Source organism: Enoplosus armatus, chromosome 7, assembly GCF_043641665.1.
Source record: "Enoplosus armatus isolate fEnoArm2 chromosome 7, fEnoArm2.hap1, whole genome shotgun sequence".
Classification (NCBI taxonomy): domain Eukaryota; kingdom Metazoa; phylum Chordata; class Actinopteri; order Centrarchiformes; family Enoplosidae; genus Enoplosus; species Enoplosus armatus.
The window spans coordinates 13,638,964-13,663,449 of NC_092186.1; the positions used below are offsets into that span (position 1 = coordinate 13,638,964).

The following is a 24,486-nucleotide window of genomic DNA, read 5'->3' on the forward strand; positions in this document are numbered from 1 at the left end:
TTTTCAGAGAAGAAAGCCAATCATTGCAGGCAGCAGCCAGAGATTCTGAATCATCCTGTAGATTGATTAAAGCTGGAGGTTTTCTAGACAATTGGAGCATAGATGTCATCAAGGCCAATCAAGCCTGGCCCTATTCCTTTCCCATTACAAAGGCTGCACCTGATTAAGTACATCAAATGAGCAGCCGCACAATTCCTGGAGCAAGAGGCATTCAGGCTGCTGCTAATTTTCAGGTTATAAGCTGTGTGTAACAGGACCAAATGAATAAGACCAGGGCAATGATTTTTCTCTCTGTGTGTGATCTGTATTTGATGGCAAGCATCAACAGGCCGCTGAGTAGATAGGTCGGACTGATTATTTCTCAGATGACAGGAAGAGAATACAGAGCTGCTGTGTAATATTTCGTTAAAATTGAAAATTGAATAGCTGTCCTCCATGCCATGTCATTCCTTTAACACTATGCCAATTAAAGAGCTCTATGGTGGTGCAATCATTCATTTTCAAGAGGGAGATTGAAATTGAATTATGGAGCATGAGAAGAATGAATTAGATACGCTATATGTTTCCCTTGTTTCTCAGCTCTTATCAAATAGAGAGACTGCATAGGAATAGTTGAATTTACCGCAAGATCCTGGCTTGTCTCTGTTGAGTTGGAGCACTTGAGATATTGTTTGTAACCTGATCTTATGGCTGAAACTCATATTTGGTTGTTGGCTTTCTGAAAGACAGAATTTAAGTAAGAACATTACTTGCGATATTATTACAGTTACAACTAGAAATACGTAACATGACTAGATCTGTCAGATATGGTCATTTTTAAAGTCTCTTTCCTAAGCTGCGATATTGTTAAGTTAAAGAGACACTGGAATCAATGAGACATTTTTTAAAAATGTATTTAAATCTAGTCATTACAAACAATTCGATGTAATACATTACATGGTGTCCCATACAGGAATTTGGGGCAAAATGTCAGACTTGAACTTCATAACTCAAGAGTTTGTGGTGCCTTAATGATGTTAAAAATGTATCGGAGTTTATTACAGCAATGCTTTGAGACACATGAAGTCTTTTCTTCTTGATGGCTTTCCTTTTCTTTTAAAGCTTCATATTCTATCGGTGTGTCCTCTTTTAAAACATGTCTGAAGAAGTAGAAAAAAATAGCAACACTCTGCATGCATACAGTATGTTTCTTGTCATGATGTCTGCAAAGTGCAGCAATGATTTAATGAACACATCCATCACTGGAAAACAGTATAACATGAAAGAGAAGTACAGCCCACACAGTGGTCTCTCAAATTTTAATTATCTCTCAGGAGAGTGTATTTTAACATGCTTATCAAAACAATGTTGACCTCAAATGATTTCTGAACATATGAATGTGCTTCACATGTAGACATTCCTGTCATGGTTTAATAAAGAAACTACACTAACATTAAGAAATTGGGGCTATTTTAAGCAATGGTGGCTAGTGACTGGAGGACATGCCACACCATCACAATCCCGAGCAGAACATATCAGAAACCCCTTGGGCAAACAGTGGCTCTGGCACTGCGGAGGTATTTTTAAGCCTTGCTTTTCATTCTTTCAGATTTTTTTTTTCTAAACTGTAAAAATGATCAAATAAGTCAGTGCTTGTAGCTCAGTACCAAAACTGAAAGGGTAAAAAAAACAACACAAAGAATTTCTTGTTTATGTTTCCAGCCTGAAGCCCGATGTGTGTATGTGTGTGTGTGCTGAGGGAGCAAATCTATGTTTTCGTATTTGTATTCCAGCAAGTACAGGGAAACCCTTTTTACTCTGACCAGCTAAGGACTTCCACATATAAAGTCCATCATCAATGAAGGGGGAAGTCATGCAAAAAATCAAAACACAGGGCACAATGTGGCAGCGGGTTGGAGACGGGTGGTTGTGAGAGGCAGAGTGGGGGGTTTGGGGGTTGGGGGGGTACAGAGACCAGCCGGCAGTACACAGAGAATCACTATGGTGACAGCAATCAGGAGGCTCAGGGGAGCGAGGCTTGGTCAGAGAGGAAGGCTTGAGAGGCAGCTGACTGAGGAATCAGCCCTCACTCTGGATGATTCAACTGACAGCTCCCCCAGGGCTCTGCCGGACCAGCCATCCCCAGAGACCACGGGCTTTACAGAACAGGGATGTGGCTAGCAGCCTTTTTCTGAGGGAAAGGAAAAATGGAATTGAAGCCAGGACAGTACAACAGTGCCATAACACAGTCATGCCGTCGATGATACTTTCAAATATCCTGCTACTGATGAAAATGTAAAAAGAGAAAATGTGCTAATTTAAAACATGTAAACAATAATATATGCCACATCCTTGATAAGTGTGAGTCTACATATTTTTTTTATTTTCCTCTTTTACATAAACATCCTTTAACACTAACAGCTTGCTAACACTTCCTCTGCTTTGTACCTTGCCGTTACCCCTTGTCTCATCCTTTAATCGTCGCCCTCTCTTCTCTCTTTATCTGTCACTTCCTCTGTCTCTCTGTCCTTTTCTCCCTCCCTCTCTGCTATGCTGGACAGTGTCCACCTAAACAGATGGTTCAGTGTCAATAGGTTGCTATTAACTGGCCGCTCTCCCCACTCTGATCCAAGACAGCAAAAAGCGCATTCAAAGCACTGGGAATAAATCCTTTGCCAGGCGGATGGAGCCATGAGTAAGACACCACTAAGATTAGCATTAGCGAAGATGATGGCGATCCCAATCAGCTTCATTTTCATAAAGTATTTTGTCTTCTGTCATTTTCTCCTAAAACTTCAGCTTCAATTTCATAAACATTTTGCCTTTTTCTTTTTATATACATACAGTATGAGTCACACTGAAATCTCTCAGGTGTTCTCGACTGAAACCAAGAACAGAGTAAATCATATCCTTGGCCCAAGTTTTCCTAATCTTTTTTTTCCCCTCCTTGTTTATTTGTTCCGTAGTTGGGATCTCCTGCCATGTCTGTGACTAGCTGCTTCGTCATCTCTCTGCCACACCCATCTGAGGAAAAGGACAACCACCTGACCTTGATGCTCACATCAGCCCAACCCTCACTTGTTTCCTCTGCTGCCTATTACCAAGAGGTACCATTCATTTCCACTCTCTTGAGGTCTCTTGATAGTGTACAGGTTTTATTACGTTCCATTACTTAACGTGTACCTGTCACGAAAAACACCTCCAAGGAAGTACTGAATTATTCATGAATTTCCTTCCCAAAAGTCTCTGATGGTCCTTCTCTACACTTGAATCCAGAACCTGATTTTGCGACAGCCATAATTAGATACCAGAACCGAACAATATTATTCTTCACGCGCCTAACCAATCCATTTATCCGTGGCTGTGTGTTTGATCTGGTCAGGGAGTGACAGCTACTATAAGTGCAAACGTTCCTTCCACCATCTACACCTGTGTGTTATACACACAGGAAAAGAGGAGAAAAGAGGAAAATCTAAAAGATAGGAGTGGCACGGAGAGGAAGGGATGTGGTGGCGATGGTGTCGCTGTTGCTAGAACAGTCTTCCCACCTTGTGGTAGCACAGTGAACTGTAGCTGCATCAATGCGTGAGCAATTGGGGGGGGGGGGGGGGGGGGGGGGAGTGATGCAGAGAGAGATGGTGTGAGAGAGATAGAGCGAGAGAGGGAGGGAGAGCAAAGGAGAGAGCCAGAGGGAGTGATACAGAGAGAGAGAGAGAGAGAGAGAGAAGAGAGAGAGAGCAAAAGGGAGGGGAGTTTAAACTAAGTGCTATGTTGTGGGACAGGCTAATCTGCTAGCGAGCAGTGTGAGGATCGGAGCGTATTGTGTGAGCCAGTGTGCGGGGGACAGATAAGGGAGCCAGCCAGCCCGCCAGCCCGACCCACCGACCCACCGACTGCCTGACTGCCTGTTTTAATGTGCTGACTCTGGGGAGATTTAAAAAAAAAAAAGCAGCATATTGACTCCTTAGACGTGTGCGGAGACCCTGGGCACAAACGCCACCACTACAGCCACAGCCAGCAGAGGTGCATCAACAGAGAGGGGAGAGAGAACAAAATAGAGCACCGAAAAATCACAACTCCAAAATCTGAAAATTAAAGAGGATCTTTTTTTTTTTTTTATCCCCCTCTTTTTTCAATTGATTTCATTTTTTCTTTCTTCCTTTTTTTGTGTTCCCGGGACTGACTCCCAACCGTAGAGAAGAAGAAAACGGGGAGCAAAGAACTGAAGAGAATCTGAAAATAAAAGGACAGAACGAACAAAAAAAGCACCGAATCTGAACATGTTCGAAATAAGCCGAACACTCAACGCCGCTTTGTTGAGCAATGAGGTAAAGAGATTTGGATTTGCTTCTTTCTCCACACCTCACCTGTGTATGTCTGCTGCCAACCATTCTGTCATGTGTGTTATTGTATGTCCGTGTGTGAGTGTACCTGTCTGTACACTTGTGTATGCTCATAGCCAGAAGACAGAGGGGATGATTGATAACAGCAGCAGTTTATTATTATATTTCCCTGGCATGATAGTCGGTATGGAGAAAAAGGGACTGCTACGCTTCTCACACTCATCCTGGCTTGTAATAGTAAATGGAGAGCTAGTGCCTAGACTTTATATTCCCCTATTGTAGCAAAACCAAGGTAGCTATCAAACCCATCCAGCATAGGCTTGCTTGTGAAATTGCCCACCTGGGGCTAAAATTGTATGTGTGCCTTCATGTGCACGTACAGTATGTATGCTTGTATGTGTGTGTTCACACATGCATTTGTGTGAGAGCAAAGTGTTCTGTAATCCCCCTCTACCTCCTCTTTCTTCATGTCCCCCCCCCCCCCAACCCTCCGACTCCCTCTTCTGTCCTTTACCATTCTCACCGTCCTTCCTACCTGCTGTTATCTGTTCTCCTTCCCTTCTCTCACACCCCTTCCCTCTCTCTCTTTTCCTCTCTCTCTCTCTCTCTCTCTCTCTCTCTCTCTCTCTCTCTCTCTCTCTCCTCCCCTCTCCTCCTGTGTCTATGTATGAGTGTGTGTGTTCTGTGAGCAGCGTCTCAAGATGATGGCGAGGTACGGGCAGCTCTCGGGACTAGCAGCCAGTGGCGTGGGCTCCGTCCCCGAGACGCACTCGCCGCTATTTCCCAGGGATCTCCTGTCATCGCCAGCCCAGATGGGCTACAGGTCACCCCTGGTAAGAGGATAGACAGACCAATATATCTCCATCTCTTTAATGAACACAGGCAAGCAGAATACCAAGAAAAGAAACAGGGAAAAAAAGAAGAGAGTGGTAGTTGGTGTGTGTGAATCTGTGTGTGTTGTGCGTGTGAGTGAGGAAAAGAGCAAAAGGGCAGAAAGAGAGCAAATCAGTTATGGGATTCTGCCTGTATCCCCAATGGATATTATTAGTAAATATTTACATTGTTATGTTTGTTCAATTACAGACGCCTACTCTGTCTTTAGCCTCTGCCAGTCAGACTGTTATCAAGGGAATTTGAGGTGTTTGTGTGTGCATGCATGTGTGAGTGTGTGTTTATGTGGGTAATATATTTTATGTTTGTTGTATTTTGTGAAGTCTGTTAGCGTCTGCAGTGTTTGCATTTAATGTTTGTATTTGCTCCTTGATGGTGAATTAACTTTCATAGTGAATCAATAAATAGGCATTAGCAGTACACCTACAATTCTACCATTCTGAACTTTATGTAACGTCCTTGAAAAGGAAAGATTATTTTCTTCATCGCCCTTTTGGAGTTGTGTAAGATGACAGATTTCAAATGACATTTGATCTTAACTATAAATTGAATTCAATTCCAGTAAACATCTGACGAGTCACTTTAGCAGAGGAAGCAGGAACGCTGTAGATAGATGGGATATTTTGCACTGGAGACAACATTACTCTGCCATTAACAGAGAAAAGATTACTTCAAGGGGAAGGGAATGAGAGAGAAAAAGGGGCATGAGAAAACCCTGAGAGTTTAGGCAAAAACGTTGTAAGAAAATCCCTGACTCGCCGCATTAAAGCGACATGAAGCTGTGGGTGTCTAATCCGCTGTGGGCTCTTCATTGGTTCGGCTCCCCTTCAAACTGGCTCAGATCCACACCCCAGAGCCTCCCGGAAGCCTTCATAACCCACTGTCATGCTGCTGACTGTACCCAGGGGTTTCCGTCAACTGTATGCAAATGCACAGCAAGGATAAGCGGTGAAATACGTCCGTGAGGAGTTGGGCTTCAAAAATGTTTTTTCAGTTTTTGCTTTGAATTCTTACACGAGTTCAAAGACGTCTGTCCAGTGTTTTGTTGTTATTATACAGCGCAAAAAAATTACTGTTTTCCACTGCCCATTTAGACTCACAAACAGCGTTATCTGCTGTTTGCATAAAGCTGCTGGACCATAAATTATTTGTTGAAACCAGTGGAACTAATTAGCTGAATTTATTATATAAATATGATTGACGTGTTAACATATTTTGATGCATCTTATCGGCATCTAATTAGATGGAATAACAGAATTTGAGGTGATTAGCCAGATGACCAGATGACTAGATGCAAATTACATTGAATTTATAAATAAATGAGTGTAAATGAAGTAAGGAGAAAAACAAGTAACAAGACAAAATGAATTCAAAACATTGTTATTGGTAACTGAGTGACTATGAGGTCCTCATCATGCGTAGTTACATTTCTGGTAAAATGGTTTGGTAATGCTGTATTTTTGTGATTTTGCGCATTTGTCATCAATGTGTTGCTGGTGATGAGGCATTTCCTGCATGTGTGTGTGTGTGGGGGCGAGTGCGCCTGTGTAAGCGCATATGCTTGTGTATGCATTTGAAAATGTGCGTGCGTGTGTGTGTATGTGTGCGTGCGCATGATTACCCTGGTTAAAAAAGACCATCGTTATAGTGATTAATGGTGCCGTCATTAAGCACAGCAAGATCATTTGCATACATTAGATAAATGTGCTGGAAGATTCTGGTGGCTCTGGTGTGTAAAGCTTCAAAAGCAGCATCGCAATTTGTTACCTCAGTTATATCAAACGGAAATACAGTTCTTTACCGGGAGCAAAGCATTGCTACCTACATATCAAAAATGGAGTAAATTTGTTGTTTTATAAAACATAGTTATTTTGTCTATAAACCACTGTAACTGTTTTTAAGATTACCATTCGAAATTAAGACACTATACTGCACCACTGCATTAAATGAGTGCGTTGATAAATGAATAAATAGCTAAATGGTTTCGTACTCCAACACACCACACGCCTCGCTGCAGCAAAGTTTACCATTACTTCCCCTGGCAACACTGTGTGTTTGTTTACAGCATTTGTGTGTGTGTGTGTGTGTTTGTGTGTTTGTGTTACATGTCTTATGTCTCTGTGTGTGCATGTTCTCAGTCATTCATCTTTCAAGCTGTAGGATAGTGCGTTTAAAAGAGCATTCAAAGAATTGAATTGTGAACCCATCAGACCCCAGGCACACAGAGGAGAGATTCAGCATGCAATTAATGAAATTTAGACTGACATTCTTCTGTTCAAAATGAGAGTCTGCAGTATTAGTCAACAGCGTTAGGATGACCAGGCAATCGCAGCCATGTCACCTGACACAAAGCGGGCAGAAATTTTAAAAAAACGTGAGCAAAAACTGAATTGCAAATTATTCCGTATTTCAGTCACTGAGATCTAATTTTCAAAGCCCACATCTAAAAACCTGCAGTGCGCCGTGCTTCAGAGCTGAATGCTGTTAATTTGTAGAAAGCTCCACTGATTACCCACTGCAGGCAGCTGCCGTTCTCTATGTGACACTAGGCTTTGTTTGACAACTCCAATCTTTTATGTTTCAACATAAAAAAAGAAGGTTGCATTTCAGACCTGCCTGAAGAGGTTCATCATCACCACAACAACAAACAGGCAAAGGAGGAAGACTGAGTGAGGGGGGTACATGGCACAGAAACTGGCAAACGTGTGTTGCTACGGTATATTAGCAGCCAGGAAATAGTTAGAGGTCATCTCTGTTTCATAACAATGATTAGCTTCTTCCATCTGCCGCTTGATGCACTTCCTTTCTCCTTGATTGCAGTGTTCTCTATATCCAGGAAATTAGTTCATTTATGCTCCACAACCCTGCCGCACGACGCCACAGAGGGAAAAAGACGCTCATAGTGAGAGAAACAGAGAGATGGGGATATGTGCAAAATACAACATCGACAATGACACAATGTCATGTGTCATGCCACAAGTACAATGGTGGTTGATTAATGCAGGACTGACAAACGTGGTTGTTGCATTATATTTTACTAACATGAACCATTAAGTTATCTTCCAAAAAGACAAAAGCAAATAACTGTCTTACTATTTAATACTATTTAAAAGTATATGAAAATAAGTGCAAACAAAAAAAGCCCAAAATATCCTTTATATCATTTTATCCTTTTCCTTTTTAACTGTAATCACAGCATCACAGATGGATGAGATATGGATGTGATGTAGTGCAGTGTTCAGTAAAGCTTTTTAGCTGTAGGGTTGTAGAAAAAAAAGCCATGCTATTCAGCCATATCATCCCTATAGCATATATCAGACTGGAGCGGACCGCAGCGTGTCATAGAATTTACATGCAACATCATATGAACACAGACTGTGCTGCTTTGTGCGTGTGTGTACATCATGTCATGTTGCACTTGATATGAGCACATGTGGTGTGTCAGTTACGGGGAACACAGAGAGGCTGAGAGACACTGCGAGGGGGTCCTGAAGGGTTCAGATTTGTTGGAAGAGCTCTGTGTGTGTGTGTGTGTGTGTGTGTGTGTGTGTGTGTGTGTGTGTGTGTGTGTGTGTGTGTGTGTGTGTGTGTATTTGCTGGCCACCAGTGCTGCAGGGAGGGCCTAGAGATCAGCAGCTGAGCCTGTGTCCCGCTGGGAGCCATCACTGCAGAATGGAGCAGGTGTCTGCAGGCTCATGCAGACACACACACATACACACACACACACACACACACACACACACACACTGTAAAGCTAAGTGAACCCTCTCTCTCTCGTTCTCCTCACTGTCTCTCTATGGAGGTTTTTTTTGTGCACACCCAACCCAGCAATGTAGCATGTCCGCAGGATGCCTTTTCCTGTGCATTTCATCACATGTTACCATGTTTTTGATCATTACCTAGTTTTCACACCCATCGAATCTGTAGGTGAGACATATAAAAGGCTGGAGATGCGGATGTGATCCATAAACAGTAGTCTAAGAACAGAATAGCCTGCTGCAGCAACACGAGCGCCCACGCCCAACCAAAGGTCACCTTTCTGTGTGTAGGTACTTTGACCTGGAAGTAATGATCTGTAATTTCACCTATATAATGGCAGTGGCAGGGCCCAGTGTTTTTGAGTAGAACACTGATCATGTCACTTGAACAAACAAACACTGAGTAATTATTATATAGATGGGGCGAAGAGCAGAACCCGTAATCCAAATGTAAACAAAAGGGTCGCCCCCAACACCAAAAACCAAAGTAGAAAGATTCTATTATTCCCACACTGATTGACAGGTCTTTTAACACACGGATTAACATTACTAAATCTAAGCTATTCAAGTTTTCTAATAATGATAATGTTTGTAAACACACAATAAAACAGGCTGTTGTTTTCTATTATAATCTGTTAAATGAAATACAGGTTTCTTTAAAGACACTGTCTCCAATGATAATGTCAAATATACTAATAATATTTATGTCCTAGAAAATTCAGACAGGGGCCTTGAGGTAATAAAAAATGGAAAAATAGAAAACACTATTGTGTAAACCTCACACATAATTATCACAGTTTATGTAGTGGATTATATATCTGTGGTGGGCCAGTGAATTCTACTGGGGATTTACCTCCAGTCAGTGGCTACATTTTATACAGTTCAATAGGTTGAATAAACAAAATAATCTCACTTCCTGCTGTTCATTTTTCTTCTTTAATTCAAAAGAAAAATCCCAAGGCTGCTCTTTTGCGTGGTAGAGGAAAGCATTTAATTTCAGAGACAAATTTGTTGCCTCTCTCGGACAATGTTTTCACATCCAGTTGCAGTTATTTCATTCGGCTTAAAAAGATAAATAGAGAGAGAATAATGAAACAGACAAGACTGGTGAGAAAGAAATATTGTGTTTTCAAATTTGTTCTTCGTATTTTGTTATTTGCAAATAAACACCAACAATTACTATGGAAAAACACAAAAACGCCTCAGCTGCTGTTTGACAGTGAAGTCATAGTTTTGGCTAAATCTAATGTCACGTTAGGTCGACATAAAGAGCAGCCTGAGGTGAGTATTGGATCGTGCAGATTTACTGAATTAATTATAAAACTGACAGTGATCTCAAATCGTTCTGTAGATATGTCAGCCTACAGAATAAACTTTGACAAAAGAGGTATTAGCCAGTGCAAGCCCTTTACTGACCTGTCTGCGTCTGTGATAATCTCGCTCACATGGCTTCAGCTCAGTCGTCTCCATCACAATAGGCACAGATACATAACGCAAATAAAATCTTCTGACGAAAATAACATTTAATCGTTTTTTTCCAAAAAATGACATTTACAGATTGTGCCCTTTGTAGACCCCAATTTGAGATATTATATGGAACAGACACCCACTTTGTAGGTGAGGACTCCCGACCAGGCATTATCTGGCAGTCATTTTATGAGCAGCGATGTGAGGAAATGTGCCTTGTTGTTGACTGCTCAGCGCCTGTTGTTGCTGAGCTGACTAACGCTGCCGATACTTGAGTGATGATCTGCGTCTGGGATCCTGGCATGTTGATGAACAACACTATTTTTTGTCCTCTCAGAATTGATAGTTTCAAAGCCAATGCGTTTTTATTGATTCGCTAATTGCCGGGGATGAGGCAAAGTATCTGCTGTCACCATGAATAAATGATGTATGGCTGACTTGTGCATTAGTGCCGAGGAGGAGTGACCATTCAAGTTACAGTAGCTAGCCGTCGGCTACACTGGGAGGTGTCCCGTGTATACAGTATGTACTGAAAAAAAGTAGTTTTAAATGTGTGATAGCTTTTTTTCAATTGATTAGCTTAAGTAAGACAGCTGTTCATGAAGGGCAAGCTAAATCAAGATATATAAATATATTGGAAATTGATGAAAATACTACAGTTATTTATGTCCAAGTGGAGGCTAACAGTAAGTGGTTCCTCTACACAACCCAGGGAGATGCAACAACAGCATCATCATTATCTGCTAACCTTTTACTCCCTTTAATAATAAATGTATTCTAACAGCAGCATTCAGGTTTAAACGGTTTATGGAGTTTGTCTTGAGCTGTACATTAGTGGCTGTGAAGTGAGCTAATTTACAGGAATACAGACATATTTTGTAAAGCACTTGCTAAATATTGTCATTTACCTCTTTGTTTGTATCATTACATTCATCTACCTTGGCTTAATTTAATGTAACATTATAAATAGAACATGACTTATACCTTTTGTACACAATGTGTTGTTATTTTCATCATGGAAAATGATTAAAGAATATCTTTCTCTTAAAACAGCTAAATGTTTCAGCAAAATAATTGAAACATGTCTCCAAGCATGTAGGCATTTAAACTGAAACCCGGCGGAGTTTTTCTTGTTGTTCATTGCCCACTTGCTTTTCTTCAAGCATGAGAAAGGGCGGTTAAGCATGAAGTGACATTTGGAGAGCTGGATTTGTGCAGCCTGGGCATGTTTTGGTCCACAGTACCGTAGGCCAGCCCTGTGAAGGACTCTGGATGCGTCTCATTTCTAAAAGGTTATTCCTTATCAAAAGCCGTAGTGCCGCCATTTTTGGAGATCTGACAGCGTGAGCTTTTTGATGAGGTTTTAAACATCATTACAGATTGCAGGTGGGGTTTTTTCCCACCTGAGGTCTGAGTAGGAGATTCTGTAAAAGTAGAAAACAGGACTCATTTCTGCAGAGAGATGACTGCAGAAACTACTCAAATAAATAATGGAAGTAAAAACATCTTAAAGTGAGCAAGAATCTCAAGTGAGAAGCTCTGTGTGCTCTTTGTGTTACTATGGTGTGTGTGTGTGTGTGTGTGTGTGTGTGTGTGTAAGTGGGGGGGGGGGGGGGTTTGTGATTAAAGCCTCTACCAGATGGACCACAGCAGTCACCCTGTGAGCATGGATGTACCCCGACCGGGATCAAACGCAAAACGGGCTGCCGTCTCCAAAGCCCCAAAGCCCACCACTATACCCCATGATCCACTGACCCACCACACTGCAGAATGGCCACCACTTCATTTCACACATACAGAGTCATCCGGTTTAGACTAGAAGACAGGAGAACACCTTTTGCTATGCTAATCATCAAGCCCATCTTTGAGACTCAAGAAACTATTAAAAACTAACTAAATTATAACAATTAGATGCCATTACATTTACTATACATGAATGACAATTAACGGCAAGACTAAACTTCACGATCAGTGTGTGAGCTGCTGGCCTGCCGAAGTTGAATGTCACCCCAAGCTGCGGACCACTCTGTTGTCCAAATGGACACTAATCCACCAGAGTCCTGTTGAGAATACACTCTCAGTGCCAGAACACATGCCAGACTCAACAGCCAATGCATAGCTAAGCCTCTCTGGGCACCTCCACAAACCTTCTCTCATTTGTGTTAGGCTACAGCCCCAAAGACCCACCATTATCTCTTCCATAAAAATAATAACAAAAAAAAACATCAATGTGTTTGCTTGATAGAAAGGAGTGAAACAAGATACCTTAAATTTTTTACATTTTAATGTGTGAATCAAATGCTTTCTTGAATGTGTTCTGCTGTCTTCTCTAAAAGAAAACAGCAATTAATAAAAACAGTTATCTAAACGTTATTTAGAATTAAACCTACAAAAGAGGAGTGCGTTTCTACAGACTTTACATAGCGACTGAACAAGCGTTCGCTCCCTATTCCACAGATAGAGACAGAGCGTTCAGCCTGAGCTTTCAAACAGCCCCCTGTCACATCTCTGCAGTCTGCAAAGCTCCAGCCATACCAAACAGCTTTGAGTTAAAGTGGAAGAAAGTGGCTGTGACAAATGCAGCACAGCCTTGTTCCGGGATCAGCATGAAGAATTCATTTCTGATCTGAGGAGTCTCTACCGGGGAGAGTGACACAGGCAGGGGTTAAGCTGACTGTGTATCATGCCCACTGACACAGAGGGAAGAGGATGTAGGAGGAAAGCTTCAACTAGATTAGTAACATTTTTTACCAAAATACTTCTATTTAATATAGTTTATATTTAAGTATAACATATGACATTTAGGGATCCACTTTCACACAGTTTTAGAATGGCTGGACAAAGTTGGATTTAGTTGTCAGTTTTTCCAAGAAAGATTTTCTAAAGCAAAATGTCAGTTTTGTATTCAGTCAACACCAGGAGCACCGATCTCAAAGCATTGAGCTGTGACTCAGTAATTAATGTTGCATTGTCAGTCATGATCTCAACATGTTTTCACCTTTTAATTAGTTTGTATGAATGAACATCCATGGCTTTAAAATTATGAGAAAATTATTAGATTTTGTTGCCTAAATTTAGGACTTTAGATAAGTTAGCCGCTTTAACCATTAACCATTAACCACCACCAACTATGAAAAGACAGATTTTATTACAAATTCAAAGTACATATTTTCAGAATATGATTTAGAGATAAAATGTGAGAGATATGCTTGATGTCTTTGTTTGTAACAGCAAGTTGAAGAATTTTATCATTGTAGGCGATGGTTTGTGTTCTCTAAACGCCTTCTAGGGTTCCATGTTGGCAAGTCTTTGTTCCAGTGAATTGGGATTTCCTTTCAGCGTACTCAGACTTTTCTTCTCATCTGAACCCATTCACTGTTTGTCTCACTGACTGGCTGTGAACTTGACTGTCCTCCCAAGATAATTTAACATAAATTGCTCTCTGTGGTTTAAATAAGGTGCCATCGAAGTGATTCTGCTCCTCCTGCTTAAGGACACCAGTTTCCTCTTTGTAGCAGCTTTTGTGGCAGAACTACCCTCAAATGCTCCCCTCTATTACTAAATTGTCAGAGCACCATGGCACAGAGCGCCCTGCTTTTGAAGAAAAAGAAAAGAGGTGATTTGATTAAAACGTACAACAGCAATGTAGGTGCACTGTGTGCCTCTGACCATGAAATTATCAAAAATCAGTATCCACACCGTGTGCGCCATTGATTCATGAAAGTAAAGCTCCTGGTCTTAACACTGAAAGCAAATAAAGAAAGTCAACTGAATCCAAACCGCCCATTGTTGTCCGCATACAGCCGCATTGTGTTAATAGCTGTCTGGTGTCTGGGATTCAGTGTTGCTGAGTTTGTCGCTGGGCAGGGAGACGGGCAAGTTGAAGGCTGTGATTCTCATTTGTTGATTGTTACCGGCAGAGGGTGGACACCTGCCAGGAAAGAGGCGATCATCAGTCTGAGTAGCATAGCAAGATGCTGCTACTGCCAGAACTTCAATAGAGCAACTAAATCTATCCTTCAAGGGCAAATCAAAAAGAGCCTAAGTAATCCGCAGCATACTGAGGAGAGTGTTCTGGGCTATTAAATATATTAGGCTGTTTTACTGCACAGACTGCTGTGATAGTTTGAATTGAAATCAACCGGGCCTGATAAGTATTGCGTTCTTCTCCGTAGCTCTGTTAAAATACTGTTTTCATGGTCAGTTACAGTGTTGTTGCCATACAGTGTAACAGGGATGATTCCGTTTTAGATTGTGTTTTCTGTCTTATCACCTAGGTTGCATTAGTTTGCTCTGAACCTGACTTGAAATTGCGAGGATCAGTTTTTCTGCAAAAGTTTTACCTTCTCTTGTTAATAATCAAGGTATTTTCTTCCAGCACTTTGAGGTAACACCTCTGCTGGCATCTTCACTTCTCCTCCTTTAAATAGAAGTCTTATTATGCAGAGTGAAACATAAGACAGGTGTTGAAACACTGCGTCTGACAGTTAACAAGGCTCAAACCGAGAGCACCCACAATTATCACTGTCTGCACACTGCATATTCAAACCTGCTATACTGTGCACGCTATTCTCTGCCTGCTCTTTCACACTTGTTATCAGAATACTATGTGTTGGCTGCTTCCAGGGTGTATTGTGCTTGTACAGTACTGTGCCACCAGTATATTCAATTGTTTAAGCCTGGAGATTCAAGAAAAACAAACTTTTTTCTTTTACTTTTCAGGGCGTGGCAGAGATATAGCAATGTCGAATGAGTAAGAGAGAGTAAGAAGGACAACACCAGCCTGTAGTTAATTCATTAGGGTCTGTGACAAGGAGGAGTTTAGGGTGGAGAAGCAGGGCAGAATGGAGGGCAGGAGGAGTTCATGACAATTAGCCAGCTCTCTGCTTTTTCAAATTAGCAGGCTGGAAGCCCAGACTGAAGCACACTTCTGGGTCCAGCCCTTAAAGCTTCCAGCAGAGTCACAGTTTCAGACTGTGACGCACTCCATGAACCAAAATGTTGTGTGTTTTTGTCTGTGTGTGGCGGCAGGTACGTTTGCCTGTGCATGCACTGTGTTTGTGTGTGTATGGATTCAGCTGTCCATGAGTGTGTGTGTGTGTGTGTGTGTGTGTGTGTGTGTGTGTGTGTTTATGGATGTGAGCCAGAGCCAATCAGTGAGATGGGGTTTCACATTGCTGACAGTATGGCTGGCCCTCCTGGGTTAAAGCCACAAAAGCTTTTTAACTTTCAAAACTTTACACGAGGAAAGAAATATCATTTACCCCCTCAAAAACTATTTAGCATCAGTCATCATCTAAAAGGCCAAATAATGCATCCAATCAACGCAATGCGCTTTTTTTGCAAAGTCTGACGAAATTGGAATGTCATTAAGAAAGAGTAGTCTTTTTTAGTCATTACGTTTAATTACTTCTTTGACATTTTTTCAATTACTCAATGCTTTATTGCATTTTATTCACAGGCAGACATAAACTCTAAGTAGGGAAATGCCAAATCCACAAGATAATAAGCTACACTGCAATATCTCTAACATCCAGACTGTAAAGTGTCTCAGCATGGATGCCCTTGATAGAATATCTCCATCGCTCCCTCCATCTGTCCATGCGCAATATTTTAATGCACAGTGTGTACCCTTAACTAGGACATGGCTTTGGTATGTGTCTGTATATCATAACTGCACACGGACACACACACTCCATAACACAACACACTGCAGATTGTGTTTATAGCTAATTTACTGAGTAGTGGCAGTCACTTTCATTGCTTTATAAAACCATGGTCCTGTAGAGCAATTTAGTGAAATGACACGCCGAGCAAGTCAACTGTGAGAGACTATTTTCACTTTCAAATCATATTATCATTTAGAGAAAAGGCTGTTTGGATCATATTACAGAGGGAGAAAACAACTGTCCTTTATGAAATAAGAAAACGATCACCCTACATTTTACTTCCTCTAAAACATCAACAGTTAAAAGTTGACTGCATACAGAGACAAAAAACAGAGATGTGGTTTGTGATTCAGTCGTCGCCATGGATCTGACTTTCCATTCTTTACTGTATGGTATTAAAAAGCAACAATAAAAACATGGTTGGGAGGAGAATATTAGAGGCAGTGAGGTGGAGAATGTTTTTTACCCAGGTCCAACTCAAAGCCTTTATTAAATTCAAAGGTCAGAGCAGGAGGATAAAAGATGGACAGGAAACTGTGGGTTTGTTGCCTGTACTATTCAGCTGCAAATTTTGCTTCTTTCTGCTCTTTGACAGAAAAGATACGGAGGCACATAAAAGGAAAATAGACAAAGATGCACTTCTATTTTAATCCATTTTCTTTGTGTTTCATTCTACATTACTCTCCCTCTGTTGTGTTATATACAGTGTGATCGGTACAAATCTCCAGACTGCGAGTGCCAGCATATTCTATTCTATCTGAAACAATAGTGAGCCTGTTCAGCCCATCTTCCCCTGTGTGTGTGTGTGTGTGTGTGTGTGTGTGTGTGTGTGTGTGTGTGTGTGTGTGCACCTCAGTACTGCTAAGGCTTAATTGAAGGTGTAGTGAGGATTCTCATTAGTATGTCAGGCACATGGTTCTGCTAGGCTAGCTAGCTAGCTGTAGCTAACCAGACAGGTGGAGAGGTCAGGGGTGAAGTGGGGAGACTGGGGAGCTTTAGTTCACTGCTCCCTCTTTGTCTGCCAGAACTGGCCTTATTATTCCTAACACTTTGCCTTCTTCCTGTTTTTCCTCTTTCCGAGCAGTATTTTTTCAGTGTGGTCATTTGGGAGTTCCTTCATATAGCTACTTGAGTGTGTGGTTGAAAATGACAATTCACATTTGTAGAAATACACATAGATACGTATGTGGTGCATGCTGTTTAGTATATCATACATTGTTCACAGTGTGAGTGAGTTACAGAGGGCATCGTTTAGCTCAAACTATTCATACTGGAGAAGTGAATATCACTTTGCTGCTATGCTAAACTGCTATGAGGTGACAAAAAGTACCGTAAATGTTTTATAAAGTATAACTTGCCAGAAGGGCTGCAGCTAACAATTAATTTCAGTATTGATTAATCTATCTTTTTTATTTCATTATTATTGAATTAATCATTTATTCTAACACTGTGTAATTTCCCCCCGGGCATCAGGAAAGTATTTCTGATTCTGATTCTATAAAATGTCAGTCTGCTAAGTGCCCATCACAATTCCCAAGGTGACATGTTTAAATTGGTTTGTCTGACCAACAATCTAAAACCCAAAGAAAATAAAAAATTCACATTTGAGATGCTGGAACCAATGATCAGAATGGTTGTGGATTAATTTGCTGTTGACAGACTACTTCAGATCTTGTAATCAACTAATTGTTTCAGCTCTGCTTGTTAGATTTGTTCATCTACAGATCATGTAACGAACCATGACTCTATTTTTAATAAAAAATGCAATCCAAACCTGTAACTTTAACCAGGAATTTCATATCTATTGGCTTTCACATCATTATAAATATTTTGTAAAACCTTTTAGTGGCACATTATCTTGCCAATGGATTATCAAAATAAAGTGTGATCCTGTATCAGGACAGGTCTTGAGGTGGTTGGAACAGAGAAATCTCTTTGAGCTTAATGGATGTCCACTAGTTACATTAGCTCTGTTAGGCCTCACACAGCTGAATGCTAATTGAAACAAACCAGCATGTGAATAAGAGCTGACTTGCTGACTGTCTCTTATTGCTGTGTTGAACACAAAGGAAGCGGTATGATCATGTGATGGGAAACTGATGATGTTTTGATCTCAGATATTACCAGCGTAAGAGCATTTGTTAAAAAGTCAGTTACATGAGGCTGCATGTTTATATCTGCGGCATAAGGTACTTGAATGTGTCAAAGCATTTCTGAGACAGTGTATACATGTGTGTATATTTTGTGTGCGCATGTGTCCATGCACATGGATTTGCTTCTGTGTGCTTATCTAGTATGGTGTGGGCCAACATGCGTTTCATTATGTGCATTCTGAGTGTATGTGTGTGTGTGTGTGTGTGTGTGTGTGTGTGTGTGTGTGCGTAAATGTATAGGTGTGAAGGTACAGCCAAGTACCTGCCAGGTAATGGTGTTAAAGGAAGCAAGAGCTCCCTCTTCTTGTCTACCAGAGATAGGGGCCAGCTGGACAAAATCAACGTGAGGCAGGTTTGCTGCTGGGCATAGAGAATTTGCTTTTTATAAAGATTTATTATTTTTAAACTGTGGTGAGGATTATAATATAATAAGGGATATGTAAGCCCTAATTTGATAGTAGCATCTGATTAAATAGTCAGTAATTACTCTTGTTACTTATGGTGCATATTACAGATAACAAAATTCTAAAAAGGAGCAACTGCTTTGAAATCAGCATTTTTTTGGGCTGTGTGAGATTAGGACCCCTGAGAAGCACCGAGCCTGGTGGGGTTTTTGTTGAGGAAAGAGAAGAGAGGTCCACACATGGCATAACAACAGGGAGTATACACTCAAACACTGCAGCAACAATGCAGATAACCTATTTTCTATAAGTGCTTAATGACAAAAGAAGAGGCGTATATGACGGCGGCTACAAACTACGTGCACAAGTTAAAGCGTAGGCTGACTGTATGCATAATTATTAACAGTCAGGTGCGGGACAATTACGTGCAGTCACGAACATAAAGTCATAACTGCAGCTACCTTTGCGCATGATGCTTCCCTGCTCCCCACGTCGTGGACCACACTAGCCTGCCTCCTCCACTCGCATCTGCGAGCGAGCGCACCGCCCCGTCGGCACCTCCCCAGCCAATGGGAGACCGCGCGCGAGGTGACTGGACGTTCCATAAACGGCTTTTGGGGGAAAAGGTAGAGGGGTGTCTTCTCTGAATCTTCCCCTTTGAGTGGATTCTCTCTTCTCGCCGCGTTGTTTTGTTTTAGTTTTTTTTTTACTGAGCGATAGTGTTTGTTTCCTCTCGCACGGGACACAGCTGCAGATCCTCCACACCCACGGCTTCGCTCTGTTTAGTTTTTGGCTCCGCTACACTCACTACACCACCACGTCGGTTCATTCATCCTCTCCAGCACGCTGCCGCTACTCCATCCGATTCTCCTCGCAGACTTCACCGGCTTTTACAGTTTGTCCGCCGAGACTACCGTTACCGTCCGTTAACACCCCGTAACAGCTTGACACAAGAATGGTCATGGTGAGTAGATATCGTAGGGCACAGTTTTTTCTGTCGTACCCGTTTGTTCCTGTATTGTGCCTTCATTCTGCAGCCAGCTTTATTTTAATTTAACCATATTGCGTGCCGCAGCAGACAGACAGGTAGCGCCGTACTGATTTGTTTTGCCTACAGCATACATATTGACAGCCGCTTTCTATGTAACGCCTTTCTTTTTTTCATTTACTAGGCCTACAGATAAATGATTTAATACAGAGTTAACTGTATGGCATTTATAGGCTACACCTGTATGGACAGGTGTGTGCCGACTGCCCGAGCGTTTGTGTGCTTGCATCTGTTCTGACATTACATTTGATCCCCAACATAATGCGAATTATGAGTCATCAACATAGCAGACTATTTTGGTCACATTCTGTTTTTATTTGGAAACGATGTAGGCCTAGTAGCTTTTGTTGTAGTATAGTAGAGAGAGAGGTCTGATCCACAATTCCTGAAATACCTCAATCATTATTTTGTAAGACAAAGCTGTAAGACAGTCCTGTATGTGTGTGTAAAAGTGTGTGTGTGTTTGTGGGTAATGGAAAGAGTAAGAGGGAATGAGATAGTCTGTATACACAGCCATGTAAATGTACAGGGGATTTTAACATGCACCCAGTAATAGCTAATTTATATACACAGTGCTGCGCAGGCATCCTATTACCATAGTGCCTGAGGCTGCAATCACTCTCCTAGAGCTCTGCTCCGCGCTGCTCTGCCCGGCTCACTCAAGCACAGACCTCAGCAGCGATTGATTGCTTTGCTGGGATTCAGAAAGCCTTTTCTCTGCCAAACCAGGCTGAGGCTGGCGTGTGCCGACTAGGGCTCAGAGCCAGCCGGAGAGCGAAGGTGTTAACACTGAAGGAGGGGGAGGTGAGGCCAAGGGCTGACAGGCAAGCCAAGAAGCCAATCACAGACTCTAAAAGAGAGGTTGGGGGGGGGGGAGTGGGCGGGCTCTGACCTTCCAGCTGAGCAGGCGACTGGGCGGGTGGCTGTGGGAAGGAGGGAGGGTGGGAGGGGAGGCTTGCTGCAGCCCAGCACTCTCTCATCCAGGCTCACCATTCTCCTCTCAGCATCAGTGGAAGAAGGCGATGCTTGCTCCGTACGCCCTCTAGTATGCTGCTCTCTGCTCGCCGCTAAGACTAAGGCAGAAACAGCGAAGAGAGGCAGAGTGAAAAATCAGGAGACAGTGTCACAGGAGACTGAGACAGGAAGAGAGTAAGAGTGTGTAGGGGATTTTCTTTGCTGAGGCGTTGCTGTAGCTGTTGAGTGAGGAGAGAGAGAGAGCGTGAGACAACGGCCGGCGTCTCCCAAATGGAGTGGAATGGGTTTAAGATGGTAAGGAAGAAGGCTACAGGCAGCATGCCACTATACTCCATGGTATATTGTTAACCATCATTTCATTTTGGGCAACCTACAGTGGCGAGAGCAGGTTGTAGTTGTAGATATACTATCACCCACAGTCAGTATGTATTGTACTCTACTATTGAAGTATTTGTTGTGCAGAATGTGAAGTTCCCTCTTACAGGGAAGAAGGATTACAGCAGGGGGTTAGACTGACATGGTTTGTGGGCAGGATGAGAAATAGAGGGAGACAGATGGAGGGACGGAGCCAGATACCATACTAATAGGAGAGGTGTGGAGGCAGGAGTAGAGGTAAGGAAAGATGGGGAGAGGAAGAGAGGGAGAGAGGGGTTAAATCGGGGAACAGCACCCATTTTATGTTGAAACCAAGGCTGTAGGTGTCCCCCCCTTTTGCTTCCTTTGCACCACTCTCAAATATTTACCTGCGTATAGTACTGCAGCGGAGATGGAATGCACATTGCTGATGCTGAATGTACTGTAAGATGGTAGGGAAACTGGACTTTTGTATATTTCATATTCATGTATGCAAAGTAGTCCTTCTGAATTATATGAGTGGACATGTTATCCGTCATGCTACTTGTGTACACAGTGCGAGTTTGTGTTGTCCATGTGTTGTGCCAGAGCTGGAAAAAGATGGAGTAGGTGTGTTGGTGTTACACGCATGCCTGGATTACAATAGATTGTAAAGCTGTGCATTCTCTAAGTTGTAAGCCCATTGCTCATATGAGTGTGTGTGAATATGCCTGTGTTTTCTCAATTACTTGTTTGGCTGTGTGAATGGGTATCGGCATGAGAGACATCATTATAAACTATGCAAGTCATCTGCTTTGCTCAGCTTCCTGAGACTCACTTTAACTTTGCATCCGTGTATTTATTCATTTATCACATCCAAGCGACAGAGTGAAAGACTGACAAACAAAACTTGAGGCCATATTTCTCCCTCCTGACGTTTTCATCATTCAGATTAAACAAGAGTTTTATTTAATTAGCGATACTGCGTCACCATTCTGACTACAGAGTCAGTACCATTATTTTGTATTCTCAATGCATCCATCTGTCTTCAAAATGGTTCTCTTACCATCCACAAAGTGGACTGACTCACTTTTGTATTTGCATGAACAACAGTGGAAGCATTATTTATTTGTCAGCAAGTAAATGTTTGATTGTTTGCGTGCTGGCTTCTTTCCATTGGATGCAATCAAAATGCTAATTGAGACGAAGGCGACTCCCCTGTTTGGTGACTATAGTGACGCTAGCTGGTATGCTGTCTCCCTGGACACTCACGGCTAGCAGTCTAGTGTATGCACATAGATAGAGGCCTAGCAGGGACACATGACTGAAGATGTAAGAAGACGGGCGTGAACGCAGAGAAAGAGTGTATATTCTTTATACTATATATACAGATAGGGCTAGTGTTATTATGTACAGAGGGTGAAAGAAATGCACATGAAAGGAGAATGAAAAGGAACAGTGAGAGAGGGAGTGAAAAAGTCGAATGTTCATCAGTATTGGAGGTATTAGATATGAGTGTGCACCATGAAGCCTTCTGATGGGAACCAGTGGGGGACCTGGGCTAGAGACAGGCCATCAATTCACACACATACACATACTCACACACACACACACACAGATACTCACAAACATACAGTGGCTCCATTACCCTCAGGCAGAACACCATGAGCTCCAAGGTTACACATCAATGCTAATAGGGTGGGGTGCGTGATGGATTTATTAGCTACAGTGCACCGACCGGAGTGTGTGCTTAGTGATTTAAATGTAACTGAAGATCAAAGAAACATAAGATAAGAACAGGTGCTTGGATATGTAGTCCTGGGGTGATTATAGGTCTGAGGAACAATAACGGTGATTCTCAGGCATCAAGTAAGAAATGATGGACGATGAGCTAACACATAAAAACGACAGTAAAAGTAACGGGACAATGAAGAAGCATTACTTCATCAATTAAATTACCCGATAGCCTGTGCTGCGTTTTGTATGTCTGTGTCATCGGCTCTGTGTGTTTGTGAGTGAGGGAGTGTGTATATCAGAGGGGCGACTGACGTGTGTCTAAATGCAGAGTGACATGGTTAACAGGAGCCTGATTAAACACAAAGCAAATAGATAGAGAGAGAGAGAAGGAGAAGTGGTTAAGACACAGGCACAATTGCCTCTTAATCTTCTTTCCTGCGTTTCTATGCTCAAACATTAGCTCTCTAGGATTTCCTGCAGGTGGGTGTGTCACATCATGTATGTAGATAAACAGACATTTAATTGTTTTGCATGGTGCTAGTATAAATAACAGACTGCTCTTAGTGTTAGCATGATAGAGGAATTTAAGCTTAATTAACAGATATTTTACGTTTCTGATTATCCACAGTCATGAATATAAAAGAATAAAAACTGTAGAAATGTACCATAATTAGTATAGAAGCTGAGACTGTTCCTCCTCTCACTTTCAACTCACTCTAAACGTATAACATTTAGCTGCTGTCAAATAAATTGCTCAAAAAACTAGATCATCCCAGGACCATTTGGGACCTAAAACTAACAGCTAATAAACAGAGGCAGACCACCCAGACCAGTGCTCTGTTGAGATATTCATCACAGAATAACAAAATCTGAGCATCCTGTTTTTACTTACTTTTACTTTTACTTCATGCTTATTTGCTTGTAGAAAGAGTGTAATGGCTAATTTGATAGTTTGTGATTGTTTTACTGAGCAGCAGAAAACATACATTTTGGTGGAAGTAAATAATGCGTGTTGTGAGTTTCATTGTTTCTCAGCATGTAGAATAAGAATGTCTTCTATTACTTTGTAGAGGGACAAGACATAAACACTAGAGGACCTTTAGCAGTCTTATGCTTCGTGTTTCATATGAACATTCAGAGGTTACGCTGCAGTTCATCACATCCACAGTAATTAACTACAGAATGATGAAATGTTGAATGGTCACATTGTGTCTTTGTATTCGCAGTATGGTTCATGTGCGTAGTTGTTAATTAATATGTATGTGGGTACACATATATTAAATGGCTAATGTGTGTGTGTGTGTCCCCTCTTTAGCTTTTAAATGGCATTGCCAGTCAGCAGTCAGGCGTGCACAAAAGAATCAGTCAGAGCGGAGACAAATAGACAGCAGTCAGTCAGCTGTGATTACATGTTTACTGCATAAACTTTGACCCCAGATCGTAATGAGGTGTCGAGTGGCGTTCTTTAGGCAGAGGTGATAGTGATGTGTTAGCCAGAGATATGAGTCAAAGGCATTTAGTTGGATTACATTTGTTTGGTTGGATCTTTTCAAGCACAACTGGGGAACTCCTGCAAGACTCTACTGAAGTTTTTTCTTTATTTTGTGGAAACTCACAACAGTATGATGAGTGTACCCCCAAAAAATGTAATTTCCCTTGAAGGGCACCCCTCAATTTGCAGCTACGTATAAGGGAAAGTTTGATCCACAATAATACTCTATTTTAAGAGAAA

At 41.7% G+C, this 24,486-nt stretch overlaps 1 protein-coding gene across 1 annotated transcript in view; it reads left to right on the plus strand.

The window, feature by feature from the left end:
• Positions 1-4,259: 4,259 nt before the first annotated feature.
• elavl4 (ELAV like neuron-specific RNA binding protein 4) overlaps positions 4,260-24,486 on the plus strand; it is a 71,097-nt gene continuing 50,870 nt past the window's right edge. Inside the window, 2 exon segments of the mRNA XM_070908363.1 lie at positions 4,260-4,307; positions 5,015-5,155. Of these exon segments, the coding sequence (XP_070764464.1) occupies positions 4,260-4,307; positions 5,015-5,155 (189 nt within the window).